Source organism: Haliotis asinina, chromosome 5 (genome assembly GCF_037392515.1).
Source record: "Haliotis asinina isolate JCU_RB_2024 chromosome 5, JCU_Hal_asi_v2, whole genome shotgun sequence".
NCBI lineage: Eukaryota > Metazoa > Mollusca > Gastropoda > Lepetellida > Haliotidae > Haliotis > Haliotis asinina.
The window spans coordinates 48,327,911-48,350,297 of record NC_090284.1 but is presented as its reverse complement, the minus strand read 5'-3'; the positions used below and the strand labels follow the sequence as shown (position 1 = coordinate 48,350,297).

General features: G+C 37.2%; 1 protein-coding gene across 1 annotated transcript in view; it reads left to right on the top strand.

The window, feature by feature from the left end:
• The window catches only part of LOC137284663 (zinc transporter ZIP11-like), a 59,151-nt gene that overhangs the window by 29,406 nt on the left and 7,358 nt on the right, over positions 1–22,387 (top strand). The window contains exon 9 of the mRNA XM_067816564.1: positions 7,436–7,539. Within this exon, the coding sequence (XP_067672665.1) occupies positions 7,436–7,514 (79 nt within the window). The 3' untranslated portion in view covers positions 7,515–7,539. The remainder of the gene's footprint in view (positions 1–7,435; positions 7,540–22,387) is intronic.

Here is a 22,387-nt window from a genome sequence, read left to right as displayed (position 1 = left end):
TTTTACCATTCCACTCATTCACTTACACTCTCACACACACACATGTATGTATATTTATATAAACCTCCATGGATGTGTCTTGAGTGCAAGTAGAGCAGAGAGCATTTTGTATGCCTGAGGAGGAATTCATAAATACATTAAGAATGTTTATAGGTCCTAGATAAGAGACAGTGACTTTACCATACATATTATGGACCTCCATTAACAGCCCTGGTGGCAGGATAGAATGGTAAAGTCATGTATGTCAGTATCAGGTTCATGGTAGAAGGAAGACTGATGGCTAGTGTCAAGTCAGCGGGCTGGTCAAGGAAAAGACTTGCACAGGTTACTCAGGCAATGATTGTTGCCTCAAATAGTTATTCCATATCATTATTATTATCCTTGACTCATGAAGATCCAGGTTAGAACTGATCTCAAGCAATGTTAGTTGTGAAAGGCACCTAACGGGATCCGGTGGTCAGACTTGTCAACTTGGTTCAAACATGTCATTGTATCCCAGCTGTGTACCGGTAAATCATTTCTCATGCTGTTGATCACTGGATTGTCTGGTCTAGCCTTGATTATTTACAGCCTGCTGCCATGGCATGAAACAATAAACAATTATCATCATTGTATTAATTTTAAGAATAAGTTTCTTTGTAAAATTATTGTGTCCCAACTGTTTGAGTATTAGGACTTGCCCGTTATGAAGATAGGATTACTAAAGATGAATGAATGTTTAAACAAGCCCTGAGGCAATGCTAGTCAAGCATGACTGATTAAATACTTGTATCAGTCTGTACCCAACATATTCGACCTCCTAAACCTAAACGTTCCTGTTGGCATCGTGTCAGTCGATGATAGTATTCATACATAGTTTCTTGCTAAAAAATTTGCTTACATGGCAGGGGGTTCAAAGAAATAGATACGTCACACTCACAGACAACTATCCAACTGAACTGTTTAGAAGGATGATCAGATGTGTCATTAATTGAATTTATTGTGTCATTTTACAAGCATCAGTATCATGGAGAGTGAAAATGACTGTCAAAATTTGAGTAGCATATTTTCTTACTTGTTATGAGATGTTGGAATTGGGGTATGACACTTATTTGCTGATCCTGCCAGTTGTCACAAATGTCAATTCAACTGTCTCGTATTGGGAATGTGGACTTTGAAGAGCAAGACAGAGATGTGATGTTATGTAATCTGTAATATACAACTCTGGTTTTGTTAGGGTTTATCAGATGTGTCTTTCTATTTAAATATTATGAAAATCAGATATGTATAATGTGTAAATGTCAAAATGTCACAAATATGTAGGGCCATCCATGTATTACAGGTATCTGCCCTTCATTAGATAAAATCAGTAGGAATTTAAAAGTGGAGTACCAAATGATTGAACTTGTTTCTGTAAAGGTTCTGGTTAACAATAGAATTGATAGTCTTTGGCAAATAGTGAAAATCAGCATTCTTATTATTGGTCATTATTGGTCCATTCCAGTAAAATCCTACCAATAAACAAACATATGCAGCTTAATCATGACTTAATGCAAAGATAGTTGGGTCTTATTTTACAAGGTCCATTTTGCTTTTATAATCTTTGTTTGTTTTGCTCATCTTGATTGAGACGATTTTGTCTCCCCGTCCATGTTCCATTTGTAGACATGCCACAATCTTAATGCAAAGATAGTTGGGTCTTATTTTACAAGGTCCATTTTGCTTTTATAATCTTTGTTTGTTTTGCTCATCTTGATTGAGACGATTTTGTCTCCCCGTCCATGTTCCATTTGTAGACATGCCACAATCTTAATGCAAAGATAGTTGGGTCTTATTTTACAAGGTCCATTTTGCTTTTATAATCTTTGTTTGTTTTGCTCATCTTGATTGAGACGATTTTGTCTCCCCGTCCATGTTCCATTTGTAGACATGCCACAATCTTAATGCAAAGATAGTTGGGTCTTATTTTACAAGGTCCATTTTGCTTTTATAATCTTTGTTTGTTTTGCTCATCTTGATTGAGACGATTTTGTCTCCCCGTCCATGTTCCATTTGTAGACATGCCACAATCTTAATGCAAAGATAGTTGGGTCTTATTTTACAAGGTCCATTTTGCTTTTATAATCTTTGTTTGTTTTGCTCATCTTGATTGAGACGATTTTGTCTCCCCGTCCATGTTCCATTTGTAGACATGCCACAATCTTAATGCAAAGATAGTTGGGTCTTATTTTACAAGGTCCATTTTGCTTTCATAATCTTTGTTTGTTTTGCTCATCTTGATTGAGACGATTTTGTCTCCCCGTCCATGTTCCATTTGTAGACATGCCACAATCTTAATGCAAAGATAGTTGGGTCTTATTTTACAAGGCCCATTTTGCTTTCATAATCTTTGTTTGTTTTGCTCATCTTGATTGAGACGATTTTGTCTCCCCGTCCATGTTCCATTTGTAGACATGCCACAATCTTAATGCAAAGATAGTTGGGTCTTATTTTACAAGGTCCATTTTGCTTTTATAATCTTTGTTTGTTTTGCTCATCTTGATTGAGACGATTTTGTCTCCCCGCCCATGTTCCATTTGTAGACATGCCACAATCTTAATGCAAAGATAGTTGGGTCTTATTTTACAAGGTCCATTTTGCTTTCATAATCTTTGTTTGTTTTGCTCATCTTGATTGAGACGATTTTGTCTCCCCGCCCATGTTCCATTTGTAGACATGCCACAATCTTAATGCAAAGATAGTTGGGTCTTATTTTACAAGGCCCATTTTGCTTTCATAATCTTTGTTTGTTTTGCTCATCTTGATTGAGACGATTTTGTCTCCCCGTCCATGTTCCATTTGTAGACATGCCACAATCTTAATGCAAAGATAGTTGGGTCTTATTTTACAAGGCCCATTTTGCTTTCATAATCTTTGTTTGTTTTGCTCATCTTGATTGAGACGATTTTGTCTCCCCGCCCATGTTCCATTTGTAGACATGCCACAATCTTAATGCAAAGATAGTTGGGTCTTATTTTACAAGGCCCATTTTGCTTTCATAATCTTTGTTTGTTTTGCTCATCTTGATTGAGACGATTTTGTCTCCCCGCCCATGTTCCATTTGTAGACATGCCACAATCTTAATGCAAAGATAGTTGGGTCTTATTTTACAAGGTCCATTTTGCTTTTATAATCTTTGTTTGTTTTGCTCATCTTGATTGAGACGATTTTGTCTCCCCGTCCATGTTCCATTTGTAGACATGCCACAATCTTAATGCAAAGATAGTTGGGTCTTATTTTACAAGGTCCATTTTGCTTTTATAATCTTTGTTTGTTTTGCTCATCTTGATTGAGACGATTTTGTCTCCCCGTCCATGTTCCATTTGTAGACATGCCACAATCTTAATGCAAAGATAGTTGGGTCTTATTTTACAAGGTCCATTTTGCTTTTATAATCTTTGTTTGTTTTGCTCATCTTGATTGAGACGATTTTGTCTCCCCGTCCATGTTCCATTTGTAGACATGCCACAGATTACTTCTTCATATTCATGAACATACGCCATTATCATAGGTACTTGTTCCTGAACAGTCATAGCATCCTGGGTACGTGTTTCGAGATACATACACCAGCTACACTCTCTTAAATTCTTTGTTTTGTTTTTAGTTGCCAATATTCAGGTAGTCATTTTGAAATACATATAAAATACTAGATTCATTTGCCTGATGGGATAAACGATATTGAAATACTAGTAAGATCAGATACATTTGCATTGTTGCGATTGACAGTTTGAAATACATGTATAGTATTCCCAGAAATTATTGAGAAACATGTTGCGTCATGTAACTCATTACGTTTATTAACTTCTGGCGTTTTACTTACATAAACATGTTAAAACATCATCCTTTTACAGTCTCAGTCTTGTTTTAGTACTTTGTTAGACCTCCTCGTTCAGCAATGCATGCCTGAATACGCCTAGGCACACTACCCATCAAAGTTTGTAGGTAATCGTGTGACAGGGTATCCCAATATTGGACCACCTCGGCCTTCATATCTTCAATATTTCTCAGTCCCTTTTGGTTTATTCTGTCCTTCATGACTCCCCACACATTCTCAATTGGGTTTAGGTCTGGGCTGTAACTGGGCCAGTCTAAAACTTGAACATTTTCGCCCAACAACCTCTGTTTTGTGTAGCGCGCAGTGTGTTTTGGGTCATTATCATGCTGGAAAATCCAATCATCTTCATACAATGTTTGTGCTGTCGGAAGAAGGTGACCATTTAGAATGTCAATGCTATCTTTCTTTTGTCAAGTTTCCCGTGAAAACACACAATGGCGTCACTCCGCGAGCCAATATATCACCCCACATGTGAAACTTCGGGCTATGTTTTGGTCGCTGGTAGATAGGTTTGACAGTATCTTTGGTCCAAATTTTCACACAATTAGGGAAAAGCCAAACAGAACTTTCATCCGAAAAGAAAACATTATCCTTCTCTTGATTTTCATGAGCCCGACACCAGTTTAAACGTTTTTCCTTTTGCGCATCTTTCATTAACGGCGAGGGAATTCCATGTTTTTTCACCCAATTAAGTCTCTGTAATTCCTGCCTAACTGTTTCATTGCATACCTTAGGACTTCCTCTGCTAATCATTTCATTTCTGATGTTCTCAACACTTTTCAATTTGCCCCTACTCACAATCTGCCCAAGTGTTCGGCGATCCACAACACTGAATTTCCTAGGCCGACCTGCCCCTGCTTTGTGCTCTATCCCGGTTCCTGTTTGAATATTCTTCAAAGTTCTGTATACTGTAGACAGAGGAATACCATGTCTACAAGCTAACACTTTAGCATCAGCCTCACCCCTTTCAAAATCATCTAGAATGAGCTTTCTTTTCTCTCTTGCTGTAAATTCTGCCATGTCAACACAGGAAGCCGTCTGCTCAGACAAGGGAGATAACTCTTGACGTAATGAGCTGCCTTCTAAGCCTTCAAGAGTTGTCTCCGTTATTTAGTATGCTTAGTGCATAGCAAAAGCCCTTTTTCCAATCTTAGCATCATTAGAAAAAAAACAAAGATTTTCTCAATAATTTCTGGGAACACTGTAAATTACTGGATTCATTTTCACTGATACTAGTGATAGGATAAACAATTTTGAAATATTAGTAATACCAGATACATTTTCATTGTTGAGACTGACAATTTTGCAATATTCCAGCAACATCAGGAGTGGGTTTCACACATTGTGCCCATGTGGGGACTGGTACCCGGGTCTTCGGCGTGACAAGCAAAGGCTTTATCCACTGGGCTACCCTACCACCCTAAGAGATTATAAGTTGGTCTTAGCCATAAATATTTGTTGTACTATGGTCAGAACATCAATACTAAGATATAAATATTTTCCAGTGATAAGCAATATGTCAAATATTTGCATGGTTCTTGATCGCAGTGACTGTATTTGATTTAATGTCAGTGATAGAGGTACGGTTGTACTTTATACAAATGTATCAAAGAAATGAATTCATTTAGCATGCTTAGATGTCACCACGTTCAGTCAGAAGGGAAAGTATTTGGGTTGCTACAGGTGACAAAAAGATGATAAATAAGCTTAATTTAGATTTCAATGGCGAACACAGTTAAGGAACAGTCAGCTCCTGTTATAAGTAAGCTTCTTCCCTTTTCCTTTTACCTCTAAGCTTTTACCTGGTTCCCACAGGTAGATAACGAGTTGACCTAAATAGGACAGGTGAAAGTGACTCATCTGACGGGAATCTACATCCATCAGATGGAATGACTGGACTACGGGGAAATAGCTATACAAACGAAATTTTGCACCTGAAAAACGACTATTGCATTATCATGTATTAAAAATTTTCTTATTTTACTGAGCAGAGTTCAGATAAGGTTACCTTGTATCTGGTTAAGGAATTTTGCTCCATATGTTTATACATTGAGGCTTGCTATTGGTAAATTATTAGTATTTATACATGTTCAGGGTTCATATGACTTTATCTCTGGCTCCTGCTATGAATAACTAATGTAAATCAGGCCTCAACTTCCAGCAACATCATAATAAACAGGTGAATGACAGGCATTAACAATACCATTCCAGCTTGTCAAGTGTGCTATATTGTGTGTCAGTTTCTGATTACAAGTTCTCAGGCAACTGACACACTTACTCCTACATAAAATGGACATAGGAATGTTTATTACCAATAGATATCAGATTTAAGCAAACTTTTGTGAGAGTGTTTGATCTTTCCTGTACACTCAAGTAAAGTACCTCACCATACAGTATACCAGGTGAGGTTACGATGCAGTATTGACTCTTTTCTGAAGGGTTAGATACACGTTAGAGGCTGCAGGTGTTAACAGCTTTGTGTCAGACATTTCATATGAGAATGTACAGAACTACAGGTGTCATTTCAAGAGTCATTATTGCCATCAGCTATGTTTGTGCACACGGAAGTAGCACATTAGATTTGAAATGTTCACACTCAAATCAAACACTTCACATGTTCGCCTTTTTATTGGCGTTTTAGGGATTATTTCCCATGGTAAATTTTTTGCATGATGAAATTTGATTGGGTTTGTTGTCTCCTTGGTGTTAACACTTGACCTTATAATTATGCTTGTCTTTGATTGAAATGGTTGTGGTTTTATCTGTTTGTGCCACACTGAAATATATTCAAGTAATATGATGGGAGTCTGGAAATTGTCAAAACTGGATCAGACAATCCAGTGACTGGCATTTTTAGCATCAGTCTACAGATTTGATGCATGCACATTAACCAAGTGAGCAAGCATGCCTACCTGCAGAGATTGCAGGCAGCTCATGAACACAAGACAAAAGTCCCACATGAAATTTGGTTAGCAATAAGTTCACAATCATTTAATGATGCATTGGCAGTGCCCGAGTTGGGGATTGGGGGGTTGGGGAGAGTTTGCTGGGGGGGGGTGCGCTCCCCACCCTACCTTTTTCTTTGAAAGGAGCATTGAAACACTCAGGAAAATGGGTCAGAGTGAAGCATGCACACCCTCCATGTCTTGTATTTTTTTCAAGGATAATCACAATGTAGGATATTAGTGAACCTTACTGACATTTTTGGGCTTGTTTAAATGTTGCAACAGCATAAAACCAACTCACTGCCTGACTGACTGACTGACTCACTCACTCATAATACAGTCTAAAACTATATATTTCATCAAAGTTCAACATAAAATTCAGTTGACAAGAACCTTCTACAATCTGCAATCAAGAGTACATTGTTATCATGCTTGCTGGTGTTTAATGTCAATATACAACAGACATGCCCAAAGATTATCGTGACTGATATTGAACTTATTGGATTATACTTGGTATATTGTATATGATGAAATTGTTAATATTCCATAAACAAGCATCTCCCATCATTTTTTGTTTCTTTCAGTATAAATAAGTGGCTATATTTCCACCTTATGTTTGTTTGTTTGTTTGTTTTAGTGGCAATGGCAAAATAGCTTCCTGGGGTGCTATCCTTGGATTTGTGGTGATGATGTCGTTAGATGTGGGACTAGGCTGAATCCATCCCAGGGTCTCTGAGCACGGTAAGAAACAGGTCTAAATAAAGTGGTAGCAGCTCTTTGGGTGAGTTATGTAAAATACAGTGGGAAATGGGTCGAAACCTTTGGTCATATACAAATCGTTCGCAGTTCATTTTTGTTTCCTTACATAGCATACGTCAAATATGGGTCAGCACCACTGGTCATATACAAGTGGTCCGTAGTTGATTTTGAAATAGTGGATTCTGTGAAATGATCACATTTTTTAAGAAAACAACTATATCCATTATTTTCTACTAGTTTGGATTTATGTGCTAGGTACTAGAAAGAATGCGTCTGAACCTACAGAGCAATAACAGGATTCTGTACAAATTACCTTAGTTTCCTGTTTTCTTTTACCTTCCCTTTCTTGCCCATACTCTTCTCTCTCCTCTCCTTCTTTATATTGCTTCTCTCCATGACTCCCATTCATTGCCTTCAACTTCATCTTTCCTTCACTCCCATTTCTTATTCCTATCCCTCATTTCTTCCCTCCCTCTTCTCTCCCTTCCTTCCTTCCTTGTTTTCTCCCTGGTCTTGTCACTGTGAAGATCAAGGTTAGAATTGATCTTCAGTCACCCATGTTTGTCTTAATTGACACGTCATCATATCCCAGTTGAGTAGATCAGCGCTCATGCTGTTGATCACTAGATTGTCTGGTCCAGACTCAAGCATTTAATGACCCTGTCATATACCTGTAATATTGCCCAGTGTGACATAAAACTAAACTCACTCTTGATTACACGATGCCTTTTAGAAGGTGGTCAAATCTTACATATGTTATATTTGGTAAGTCGTGGTGGCTGAGTGGGTTGGGTGGCTGACCTTGTGTGCTGGCGATTAGGTGCCTGACTCTGAGGGTGGGGGTTTACTCTGAGGGTGAGGGTTTATTGATTTAAACATATTTTATTCACTAATGTGAGTGAGAATTGGGACATGTTATCCAACTTAAAATACCTGCTCCCTAACATTTACATGCATACATTTTTTAATATATACATGGCTTCAAATCTCACATGGGACTCAACTCAAAACAATACTAAAATTTGTACTTCAGTAAGAAAGTGTAATCCCAAATATAACATATGTGAAACTCACCCCTGTCTCACCAATCCCCTCCATATTTCTCACTTCTCTTCACCCCTTCCTATTTCCTTCCCACCATTTTCTTCACCTCTTTCTTTTCTACCCCATCCCTTCTCCCCACTAGTGTCTTCCCTCACTGTAATATCTGATGAAGTGTTACAAATATCAAACCATTAGAAAACAGACTGATGCCTCCAACACAAGTTGCACTAATTAAAATCCTTAGAAAGGTTGTCATTATTCTATTCCCCACACAGTTTTCAGTAACATCCTTGTTGTATATATTGCACAATATTATATTGAGATCTGCCTACTTGTCCACCTACATTAGAGACGAGTCTGGTGTCCATTGTCATACGTCATCTCACAGAGGCCTCAGCTGAAGTGAATGTCACCGGCACACTCGTGCTCATCTGTCATTATCTTTCATGGTTTTAATCTCATTCTACTCCTCACAAATGTTTTCCCTTGTGTTTTGCCTGTGTGGGCTTTTCTTGTGTCAAATTAAATTACTGATATGTATTGAATATGCATGGATTGAACTGTGAAATGTGACAAGCCTGAAATGTTGGCAGTTATGAAGACTTGCTGAAGGAATGATGAGTGGTAGACTTATAATTATGTTTCATTGTTTAGAATGTTTTATAAAAGCTCTTAGTTGTATTTTCTTGTCTATAAAAGCCGACATAATGGCAATTTCAAATGTCATGTGGTGTCATCTTTTTTAAAATGTGACATTACAGAACTATGTTACATTTTCATAGAGAACAGACATGTTTACATATAGAACAGATATGTTTTCATGGAAAACAGGTGCATTTTAATGGAGAACAGGTATGTTTTAATAGTAAACAGTACATCTTAAGAGTGAACTGGTGCATTTTAATAGAGAACAGGTATGTTTTAATAGTGAACAGTACATTTTAAGAGTGAACAAGTGCATTTTAATAGAGAACAGGTATGTTTTAATAGTGAACAGTACATGTTCATAGAAAGGAGCAAAAGCAGTTGGAAAGAAACTGTATTGAGTGGGCAGCTATATGTTTGTGGTGTCTTCACATCATGTACCCACCTACACCTTTGATGATTATCTGTGGTCTTTATTTCATTTTGAAATGCTATGACATTTCTCACATACAAAACACAGCTAAGGAAATCTGTGTTTTTTGTGATCATCATGCAGGTCCAAGTTTCATGAATACACACAGTCTGGTGGGGTAGCTAAGTTGTTAAAGTGTTCACTTGTCATGCCGAACACTTGGGTTCGATTCCCCACACCTGTACAATATCTGTTTTCCCTCATTGTGATGTTGCTGGCCCAACACCATACACACTTATGAACTCATGAACACACTGCCAAGTCATCAAATGTAACATACTTGTGAAGATCTGTGTTAGAATTGATCTTCAGCAAGCCATGCTCATCATAAGAGGCAAGTAATGAGTTCAGATGGTCAGGCTCATTGACTGTCTTGATACATGTCAGCGAATCTTAGTTGTATGGATTCATGCTCATGCTGTTGATCCCTGGATTCTCTGGTCCAGATCTGATTATTTACAGACCTTCGCCATTTAACTGGATTAATGCTGAGTGGTGTAAAACTCATTCACTCAAATATAACACATCTTATATTTGGGATTACACCTCTTGCTACCATACAGATTCTTGCTCTGTCTTTTGGGTTGAGTACCATCCAAGATTTGAACTCACACTCTCATAAGTCACCAGTTCACCAACACACAAAGTCAGACAGCTATCTAAAGCCATTAAGCACTACAAATTGTACGTTATTGAAATCCCAAATATGTCGTGTCCAAGTTATAGGTACACGTATTGGTGTGGAATAACCAGATATTTCAAGTGAGTCTGTCTCATAGAAAAATGAAATAGTTCTCTCCATCAAGGTATCCTATCATATCTTGATAGGATAGAACTTTATACTTAAAGAAGTTAAAGATACTTCATTGTTTCAAACGACTAGTTCATGTGTCATTGCAGATAGTTTTTATGTCACCGTTTTCAAATTGTGGGTGTTCTTTGTTGTTGTCAATTTGTACATTTTAATTCATTTGTCAACAGGTGAAAATGTGAAAGTATTGGTAACACTTATGCACCAGTGTTGCCCCTGTAGGTGCATTCCCGTAGTTCAAAATAGATGAGAGGTGAATATATGTGTACCCATGGCAACCATGACCATAGCAACCAATGTTTGTCATGAGTTTGGTTGGTTGGTTTTGTTGTTCAGTGCAACACTCAGCAATTTTCTAGCTATATGGCAGCAGTCTGTATATATCAAGTGTGGTCAAAACAATCCAGTGATCAGCAGCATCATTCTCAGCCTACACACGTGGGATACGATGATGTGTCAATGAAGTCATTAGTCACCTCTTATCCCCCTGGATGCCGAGTTTTTCTTCAGGCGCACATTTTCATAAAGTTTGAAAAGTGAACGTTGTGCGAGATTTGTGATCACGTGGCCCAGGTTCTGCGTACGGCTATGAAATTGCACAGACATGTAGAATATTTGATTTCCTATCCGTTGGTATAAATATAATTGCGGCTACCTCAGGGGTTTGAGAAATAGACACTGCTAAAAGTTGTTCAAAACTTTTGTGTGTGTTCAAAAACAGTAAATTTCTCAGTTTTTTATCGTGCACCAATAAAAGCACTCTGCTACGATTTTTTTAATTTGGCATCTTTACGGAAAGTGTGAGCGAAGAAAATACAGCTTGACATCTGAACGACATGAGTGTATATGAAATGGATGTATGTGCCAACGCAATAAATGTCAAAAATCGATTTTCTACTATGACGTCAAACGTCGACAGAGAGGTCATGCACATATAAAGATAAGGGGGCATAACTCAGCTATGGTTTGCATTAGGTCAATGTAACTCCGATCACATGGAGAGAATTTGCTGTGGATATGGACAGTATATTTTCGTGATGTTTTGTTCACAGTGAACCAAACTATTCCAATACAAATTTCCCCAGTGTGAGAGGATACCTTTTGGTAGTTTCACAATTTGTAAGAAAAGATGCAAGTGTACTACATCAAAAATCAGGCAATAGCGATTTGGATGTCCCTATCCGATACATATTTTAGTTCTTAGATTCCCATATTCTCCTGTTTGTGTATATGTATTTTTATTAATTTTCCATCATTATTAACGGAGTAACAGCCACATTTTCAAACGTAATGAAATAACTGAAAATAATGCGACATTTTAGTTGACGTCACAGCATGTTTTGTGCATTTTGTGACGTCGGAAAAAGACTACTCTGGTTGCTGATTAGTATATATCTAACCTAATTTCCATTCAATGTGTAAAAGATATCGGCTTCTGTGTCAGAATTCAACACTTTTTAGCCAAAATATAAAATGAATGGTTTTATCACTGAAATAGTGTCCTGAATATATCAACAATTACACGGTTTTACTACATATCTTATTGTGAGCAACACGCGCACCTGCCTAGCATCAATTTAGCTTAAATGAAAATTTCACAACACCTGAATATTCATTGAGTATTCATTTAGGAAAAAGACTTTTCTTCTCATGATTATGAAATCAATTCCCTTCATAAGTATGCAATGAAAGGTACAAAGAGATCGCTTTTTCAGTAAAGAAGTATTAGAAAATGGACGTAATGCTTGTCGAAATTAAGACTTGACCTGATGTATATATTTTTAACAATTTCCGTATAAATATTGTTTGAGTTAGACATTCTGCCATCAGATATATTTTAATCGCATTTGAATTGACTTTATTATCGAAAAACAATGATAATGAATCATGAAACGTTTTGACAAAGTCGCACCTGGTCAATTAATATTCATAATAGTTTTGTCTATAAAAACGACACAAACCAATACAATGAACAAGACAATTCCTTTAAACAGTAGTATGTGTGCCCCTACATTTGATAAAATGTACAAATCATTTTCATTAATATTATCCGTTTTACTTCTAAGTTGGAATTAAATTGCTGTTTATTAACCTGTTCATATGTAACTGCAATATTTGTCCCAACGTATTGAATATTGCACATCACGTGAACTAAAGCACATGTTGCAGTAATGGCTACGTGTGATCTTCCAACACTTGTGTAGGGGCTTAAAATGTGGTATAATACACTTACTGAGTCAATTTCCCATGTAGATATTATTCAAACAATCAAAAGCTTTCAAAGAATAAAAACGGATACCTTATATCCACACATGATATGGTGTTGAACATGGATATATGTAGATACTGAAATCAGTTTCATGAAAAAATATCTGAACGATGCGCAAAATATACATCACAATACTATAAGTGCAATTGGAATGGTATGGGCATTGTGTTTACTCTTGTTCAACCGACCTTCACCTCAAAGAAATTGCCTAATATGTGCAACAATGTTGACGTATGACATCACTACCGATGACCGATTTCTCTCAAAATGGCGGCTTCGCTGAGAAGGGTACACAGGATTTTGCGACGACTTTTTGCTTGATTCAGGGATCTTTTGTATATAAATGTGAGATGTAAGTAATCAGAATTATTCTGACTATTTGTGTATTCTGATATGTTCTTATCGTTTACATTGTAAATGACGGAACAAGCCAGAAATGCCGATAAGTACCGTTGTCGTTCTGCGTGATTTTGCGTCAGTCATGGCGTCACGCTGCACTGAAAGTTTGACAGTTTCTTATGAATTACCAAATTATTTCATTGTATCTATTTTCAATTTGCTATTTTTTGCCACGATACTCTTCCCCTGAATATACTAAACGTATTGAGCCATTGTAAGCAATGATTAGAGGACTGGATGTTGGGAAATTTCCGAAAATGTTACGCAGTGTAAAATTGGAATTTTTCTTTGTTTACATTTCAGTCAAGCGCTGTCTTTCGAGCACAGCGTTCGTTTTCATACTAAATATATTTCGTTTCGTTTTGTCTAGACAGTTGGTATTGGTGACAAAGACCATTTGTAATTTGATTCTAAGATATATGGGGAATTCAATGATGCATTTGTCGCAGCTAACTATGAAGTATACATGATGTAATGGGCTTCTCAATACCGGCCTTCTCGAAACGTGATTTTGTAAACACTATCCAATATGGCGGAAAGCGCACTTCGGCGTTCGTGTAAGTGTATTTTCAAAAACATCCCAACCGATTCTGGGTACATCGGTGACGTTTCAGAATTATCATTCCTGGTTACATGAAAACTTGATATCAGTGATCATTAATATACTATTTTTGAAATTCATTACTCCCAGTAATTATCCGATTTTCACATTTCAAAACATACTGCAAATAACGCTGTTAATCTCGATTTTGTACAGTTTGAAAAATGGCGACATTTACGATGAAGCCTATTTTGAAAGGCGATTTTCAGCACTTTAGCTTGGTCTGAGATGATAGTGGATGGTATCAATAAACTGGGAATTTTCCGCAGAATTCAAAACTGTGTAGTATTTATATATGCGTGGTATATTTAGAATTTTATTGGACTTCCAAGTGAGGTATGTAGAGGAAGGACATATATGTCCCTGTGGCATCCAGGGGGTTAAGATAAGTATTGGTTGCTGAAGACCTATTCTAACACAGATCTTCACAGGTATTGGTCCTGAGAGGTGACATAATGGTTTGAGTAGTCGAGCTTGGCAATTTGGTGAATCTTTTCTCATAGGCAGCTTTGATATTTGCTCTTACTATCAATCACTGAAATGTCTGTTCATTTATTTAAAGGTCAGTGTGAAAAGGTGAATTAACTGATCAGTTTAAATAACATGGAAGGAAGTGTTGCTTGCTAAATATGATGCTGGTTGTGACAGGGCGTTGAATGAATCTGATCTGGTGATTGATATAATGAACACAGGGGTTAAAAAATATGTTGAAAAGCCACTTGGCACAGGGCAGATGATTTCAATAAAGTAACTCGTCCTGACTAATTTTCCACTTGCCCTGATTTTGTGACACAGTGCGTGATGATTAAATTAATGTTTACTGGACTGTTTATCAAAGAGTGATAATTTCACTCTCTACTACCTCCACTTTATAATTATTGCAGACTTTAATAGCTTCATTACGAGCAGACATGAAATGAAATCCATGATTATTTGCAGTTTCAAAAAGTAAAAATTATTTAATAGTCCTCGGACAAGTAAGATACTTTTATTTCATTGCTGACTGAAAACTGACTTGTTTGTGAACACAGAAGAGCTCTCAGCCAATCAGACAGTGACATTTACGTGTGAGGTAAGATAACATATAATGTGTTACATAATCAACCAGGGACATGCTTCACAAATTGATCATAGCGCTAAGATGATCATAACTCCCATACTTTAACATAGGATTGCTTTGTGAAACAGCCCCCATATCACTAAGCCCAATCAGACTTGTTGCCTCTTATGACAAGCACTGAGTGCTAGGGACCTATCATAACCGGGATATCCCCTACAGGGTGTTATCTTCACAGAAGCATAGCGACCCACTATGGTTCACAAAGTGCTGTCGAAATATAAGCATTTGAACACACAACTTAGAAAAACTAAAATGTTTCACCACACAAGCTAACAAACTGAAACAGGTGTCGAATCTGGACAAGATCTAGAAGTGTTCAACATCATGGTTGTTTTGCCTTTCATAAGTATGAGCCACTGTGATAAGGTAGCCTAGAGGTTAGAGTGTTCGCTCAGCACACTGAATACCTGGGTTTGATTCCCATGTGGGTACAATGTGTGAAGCCCATGTCTGGTGTCCCTGCTATGACATTGCTGGTATATTTCTTAAAATCGGAATAAAAGTATTCTCACTCACACTTTATTTTATGCATGTCTTTCTGGGACAAATTACCCAACCTATGGTGTCTACAGAACTATGAATTCATCTTCAGTAGCCCATGTTCTGTAGCTGTGATATTGCAGGAATATTGCTAAAAGCAGCGTAAAACTAAACTGACTTGTACTCTTTCACTGAAACCAATGACCATGGGTAAAGGCACACTTAGAAACATAATCAGAGAGAAACAAGGGTTCCAGCCCACAATCATAAGATCCTGCCTGTTATGCCAAGGGGATATAACTTAAGAGCAAATTGCCATTCCTTCATGACTAATTAAATAGTATCTGACATTTTAAACAGCTGCTGTTTCTCAATAACCAAATGACTGTGCAGTTTTCTTTCACCCAGCTTACTTGTTTTCGTTGAGATAAACATTTCAAGAATAATGTTCGGCACAAAGGTGTATGAATTTACGTGTATTATAAAATGTTACTAATTTTCATTTATTCAAGTGCATGTCTAGCCAGCTCTACTCCATCAGCGTGAGCAAAAAAATGTTTTTTTAAATTTAGACAATAGAAATGTATTGTGGAATATAATACTTCATACATGTTAATCTGATGTGAACCTCGTCACACCTTTCCCTTTCAAGTCTGAAAGTGTTTCTCAGTGTACATGGGACAGAAAATGCTATGTCTGTATATCATCTTGTCAGCGTATGTTTACCTATAAGGAGAGGTATGTGGTATGCACATGGAGGTTGATGTGTCTGATAATGCATGATGCAAAAACCTGTGTCTGGGGTCATTAGAGTGCAACAGTGTAGATTATTTTAAAAGACAAATATGTTGTTCGCCTGCATTTGTCTTTAAACCTCATTGATGTACATCCTGTTATCTATCTTGACTTGCTTTGAGGCCTATATTCAGTACAATATCTACAGAAAATGACTTAAAAATTAAACTCCCAAGTTGAAGTAAACTTTTGCAATTTTTCAGAATTAATGAGATTACAGACATATTTCTAAAACAAGAACACAACTATCAAACTATCATTGGATGATGTCTCAAATTTTCCCCTAATATACCAGTCAGAGGCACTTAGTTTTGAATAATAGATAAACATGACTTACTATACACTGCCTGTTCAGAGGTTCAGAGGTTAATTCCTGCTTGGGTCAGAGCACCCATCTTTACATTGTTTATATAATCAATTCTTAAAGCAGTAGCGTTTAATCTGGTTTTATTCAGACATGGTAGAATGTTTGGAGAACACTTCTAGTGTCACTTTTCTTTGATATTTTGCTCTGTGTGGCAAAAACCTAAGCTGAGACTATAGTTTAGCTTTGAAAGATAATCAGTATGACAATGTTGATGGTGAAGTCCTCACTGTTCATGAAAGGTGTTTCATCGTAACAGGACATTGGATCCTGTAAGTTTCATATGTCTCTCTGACCCTCTGAAAATTCACAGGACCCACAGAGTAAAGCTTAACACACACTTCAGATGTAATAATTCATATAATTGGAATATATATTGAAATTGGTAACAAACTAAAAATTTATAAACAGCAAACATGTGCAATGTGTTACAGATGACAACTTCAGTCAAAGTCATTGTGAAATATACAGTCAATCACTGAGGGCGGCAAGTTGCAAACTTTAACTGGACTGTCGGTGAATCTGCTGGATTTGTCTGAGGGTCAGACGGCACACATCCTCGATATCTCATACGTTCTGAATATATATTGAAATTGGTAACAAACTAAAAATTTATAAACAGCAAACATGTGCAACGTGTTACAGATGACAACTTCAGTCAAAGTCATTGTGAAATATACAGTCAATCACTGAGGGCAGCAAGTTGCAAACTTTAACTGGACTGTCGGTGAATCTGCTGGATTTGTCTGAGGGTCAGACGGCACACATCCTCGATATCTCATACGTTCTGATAAGTATCCACTATACCCTGGACGCATCTATGGCTCAGGCTGATAAATTTATTACCTCCTTTGGCTGGCTTTTTATTCAATCAGGTGTCTACGCAGGGAAGTTGAGTGAAACAATCACAACTCACTTTCGCTTTTTAAATTATCTGATTTAACTTGGCCAGTCTAAGTAAACTTAGTCTCAGTGTATTACGTTACACTCCACCACTGACTCTAACAAAACCTAGTAGAAGGTCACGTCAGGTAACCTTTGAGCGACAAATGGCTGTCCAATGAAACGCAAGACGGTTAAATAGATTTAACCAGTCAGACAACGGCTACTATTTAGGGATTGGAGGGATTTTCAAAATATTCAAGTCACTGGCACAGATCTCTCCACAAACAAAAAAACGCATATAACACAGTTATTTGACCTGCAGTATATACGTGTTAGGGTTTCTGTTGACATTAGCTAATATTTCCGCAAGATAACATCCTTGAATATTGTCAAAAAACACTATTTTCAGCGACTGTTTACTCACCGTTGTCATGGTTGTACGTACACCATGTGCATCACCCAGAAGCGAGCTTACGCTAAATACCACTTTCTCTTAATTTGTCCAGCTTATAATCATCTGCGCACTGTTTATATTCCTAAATATTATTATAACCTTCCTACTCTGTTTAAATTCAGTGCATGCGGAATCGTTCAGGAACGAACCTTTTCAAGATAAAAAGTTCAGAAGGCATGTGCGAATGTCCACTTTTGCGATTTGGTAAGCTGTGTTCTGATTGGTCAGTCTCAAAGGTTACCTGACACGACCTCCCTTAAGGTTTTGTTAGACTCAGTAGTGGAGTGCAACGAAAAGTACTGAGGATAAGTTTACTTAGACTGAAACTTGGCAAAAGAGTTAGAAGGAGCTTTTGTATTCATTTTTTATATGTGTTGGACCTATATTATGTCTGTATGATTTCCCAATCTGAGTCACACTGCGAGCAAACTTTCGCAGTTGCGACCGCTACCTTTGTTGACACTGGCAAGCTCGGTTGTAACGGCGGCCTAGCTGATTGGCTTCTGTGAGAATGTGGAGCCAGCAAAGGGAGGTAATAAAATTATGGGGCCAAACCTTAGCTGCATCCAGGGTATAGTGGAGACTTATCGGAACGTATGCCCTGGACATATCGAGCCTGGACAGAACACTGTGAACACTGAACTGTCCCAGAACTGGAGGGGTGGTAGGGTAGCGTAGTAGTTACAGCATTGGGTACAATGTGTGAGGCCAGTTTCTGGTGTTCCTTGCTGTCATATTACTGAAAGTGGTGAGAACTCCCTCACTCACTTACTTTCATATTTTCATAATTTGTAAGAGACGTTTGGTAAGGACTTGCAACACTATTATCTGGAATTATGTAATCTTTGTTACTGTTATTTTGTGAACTGGACCCATTCAGATAATCCCTGAGATAATCTTCAGATATTACTTGGTGAATAGATACTACCTGATATACAGACATTCCTCTATATTTGTATATATACTGAAAAGCAAAAGAAATGCAACCCTGGTTTTTGTCAAGTTTTTGAAACTAAGACATAAACATGAATGCTTACTTTTATGAGATTTCATTTTGTCGAAACTTGTGTTTCTTCTGCTGTTTAGTATATGTTCTTATTCTGGTTTATTGTTATTATGATACTGCTTAATACACAGACTCTATATTCAGAGATAATACTACATATTCTGGACATTCTGCAAGAATACTTTAGTGTAAAGAAAGCATTGAACTTTTGTATCATAGTATATGATAATGAGCAAAAGGTGAAGGAGCTTATAGTGTCAAATACAATATGTTATTATTAATTTTGTTAACCGGAACTGAAATATTTCTCAATTCATCTAGTGTACTCACATCTTAAATAAAGGTGCTACAGACTGTAATGTTCAATCATTGAATATAACCACAATTTTCAGAAAAGTCCATGAATAGACCTATCAGATCATTCCAACTGAAATAAATCATTTGTTGCAGTTTTCTATTAACTTCAATTGCCAATATCTGTGTAGTTAAAAAAGCAAGAGGTCTACAGACCTATTTTTTGATTATTCTCCATTGAAACCTGAATACAAGTGCCTGGTTGACTGGATGTTTTGTGGTAGATATTATCACCACATCATGTTCAGGCAGTGAGAAATCCCACTATCTAGGATATGCACAAGAGCGAGACAGATAAGGTATAGTGTATTCATCCATAATTCCCCATTAAGTATAGTACAATAGTTATGCATTAGTGGGTTGTCTATCACAGCATACAATCAGGCAGTACACCTCTCACAATAACAATACATTAGTAACATTCTTGCTTTGTGAATCACAGGTGAGATTCAACATCCAAGCCACACTGAACTAAGGTGAAGGGGTTTTATGCATAGAAAACTTAGAATGACTTGTCATTCAGAACCTCAGAAATATCGAACATGAAAAACAAATAAAATCTTTTCATATTAATCTGCCCAACACAGAATTCGTGACAATAATCTTTTCTACATTATGAATCTATTTTGCGATACTTCAGTTCATGAGTGAACGGTACCTTTAAACAGTATGGAATATTTTGCATAATCTAGTGTAGAACAGTTGCCTGAAGTAAGTGGTGACATTTACACTAATGAGTCTAAACTTTTGATGGGTAGTTAGTCTGTCGTACAGAACCTGAAGTATAAATATCCAAGAAAGCCTGCGCAAGTCTAGAAAATGTGGCAAGTCTAGATTCCATAGCTTAAAATGAAGAAAGTCTCAGGGCTCCATTTCATTATATTATTTTTTTTCACTATGGACGTTTTTTCAGTAAAATATGTTCATTTCAGAGACTAGCTGTTAGTCTAATGGGTAGTATACACTGGAGATTTCAAACTATCTGTTGATCTTTTTTTTCTTTTTCTCTTTGTTGTTTTTGCACTAACACCACTCAATCAGTTGTAGACATTGTATGGTGAAACTCAAAGCTTAATGAGCACCAATAAATGCAAGTTCCTTACAACAGTTCATTTTTCTGATTAAAGGTGAGATTGTTTTGATGAATGGCCCTTGTCAAATGTTAATGAAATTCCTCATTTACCTGTGTGCACTGACCTAACCCAGCTTTACCTTTGATGTGAGTTACCTGAGTTGTCTCCATCAGATGCCACACATTCTACATGTAACCATGACATTATACATTTGTAAAGCTCAATTTAACACAGACTCTTGTATAATCAAGGGTAACCGTACACCAACAAGAACCTCAAACTGCCCCGCCCAGGGTGGGTTAGAGTGAGAGCTAAGGTGAGCACTGGCCCTAGAGCTGGCGATATAATCACAGATCATGGCCCAGGTATGCTAAATGACCTCTGAAGGAATGTGCTGTATCAGCGTTTTGCGTTTCCATGTTAAATAGAAAGACGAATCACGCACACAAGACTTTAATCTCAATTTAGAATAGGCTGTATACTGTATGGGAAAAGCTGGAGTGATCTTTCAGTGTATTGGCAGTTTAAAATTGACATGAAGGATGCTGTATAATAATGTGTAGATCTAGTTGTATTTGTGGGAGTTCTGACTCAGGATTTATACATATGTGGGCTTTATTACTCAAATCAACTTTGTTTCTTTTCACATGGCATTTGTGTTATGGCATCAATGGGAACTGTTCAAATGGGTTAAAATGAGACACCATGGTATGTGTTCAAGTTCATTCACCTTTTGATGAGCATGTGCAAGAAGGTTGATGGGCTGGTAATGTGGCCTCCTCCCTTTGACGAGCTCTCGGAATATTGCAGTCTCATTTTTATGGAAAGCAGCATAGAGCATAGCCAATTCTCCTTCAACTTTGTACGCCAGTCCTTCAACTAATTTTACAATCATATCATAACAGAGTTTGTGTTTTCAGGATGATTTATGGGAAGCTGCCTGTGAGATTGTTAAAGTGTAAATTAGAGTCAGGTATTTGACAGTTAATGTAGAGGACTTCTGAATAATGTCACAATAATGTGAGTGAGTGAGTGAGTGAGTGAGTTTTAACCGTATTGCTGTCATACTAGTCATAGCCTGTGTCAGTTCAGCTTAATGTTGGAAGAATGTCATTCTGCTGACAGGCATGTACAACTTCAGTGAAATCAGAGGGATAGGTTCTGTCAAAACCTGAAACACAAGAGTATGGAACCAGGATTTTTCATCCATGGTCCTAGGGTTCTTGTGTGCACAAGGGATGCAACTCTGCATAGTGAATTGTAACTGGTCCTACCATGCACCCATCATAAATTTAATGTCAGGCATTCTGTACAGCTGTCATTTGATCAATGGAGCAATATCAATGGGTGTGACCATGGGTAGAGATAGAGCACAATGTCAAGGGGTACTTGACCAGGGCAGATACTACACTTATGTTAAAGACAGGGGAGAGAAACCAAAGTTTCATAATAAAATTATGCCAAGAAATGACAGTATATAAATGTGTGGTATATCTACCAGAACACTGAATGTTGGTACACACATTTGATTTGGGTTTAGAAACTTGAGTACTTCAGTCTTTTTCATTTACCCTTCAGCGCCTCCATAAAGATTTACCTAGTGATCAGATATTTCTCACAAATATCATTTGAACCAGTTTCATCAGTGTGAAATCAAACACTAACATTGATAAATTAGTAAAAACTGATAAGACATTATAGAAGAAACCTCTGGAGATTGATAATTTTTTTGTACTGGATCAGTGATATTATCATCATGTTTTTATGTTGAATCATGATTTCTTACAACTTTTCATGCAATTTGCTGAATGATACCAGAAACTGGAGGGTACAGGCGATGATACTGGAAAGTGGAAGCTATAGGTTATGATATCAGAAGGTGGATGCTACAGTTTATGATATCAGAAAGTGCAGGATACAGGTTATGATCTCAGAAGTGGAGGCTACAGGTTATATCAGAAAGTAGAGGGTACAGATTATGATGTGAGAAAGTCGCAGGTAATGGTTATATAAGAAAGTTGAGGCTATAGGTTATGATAGCCGAAATTGGAAGCTGGA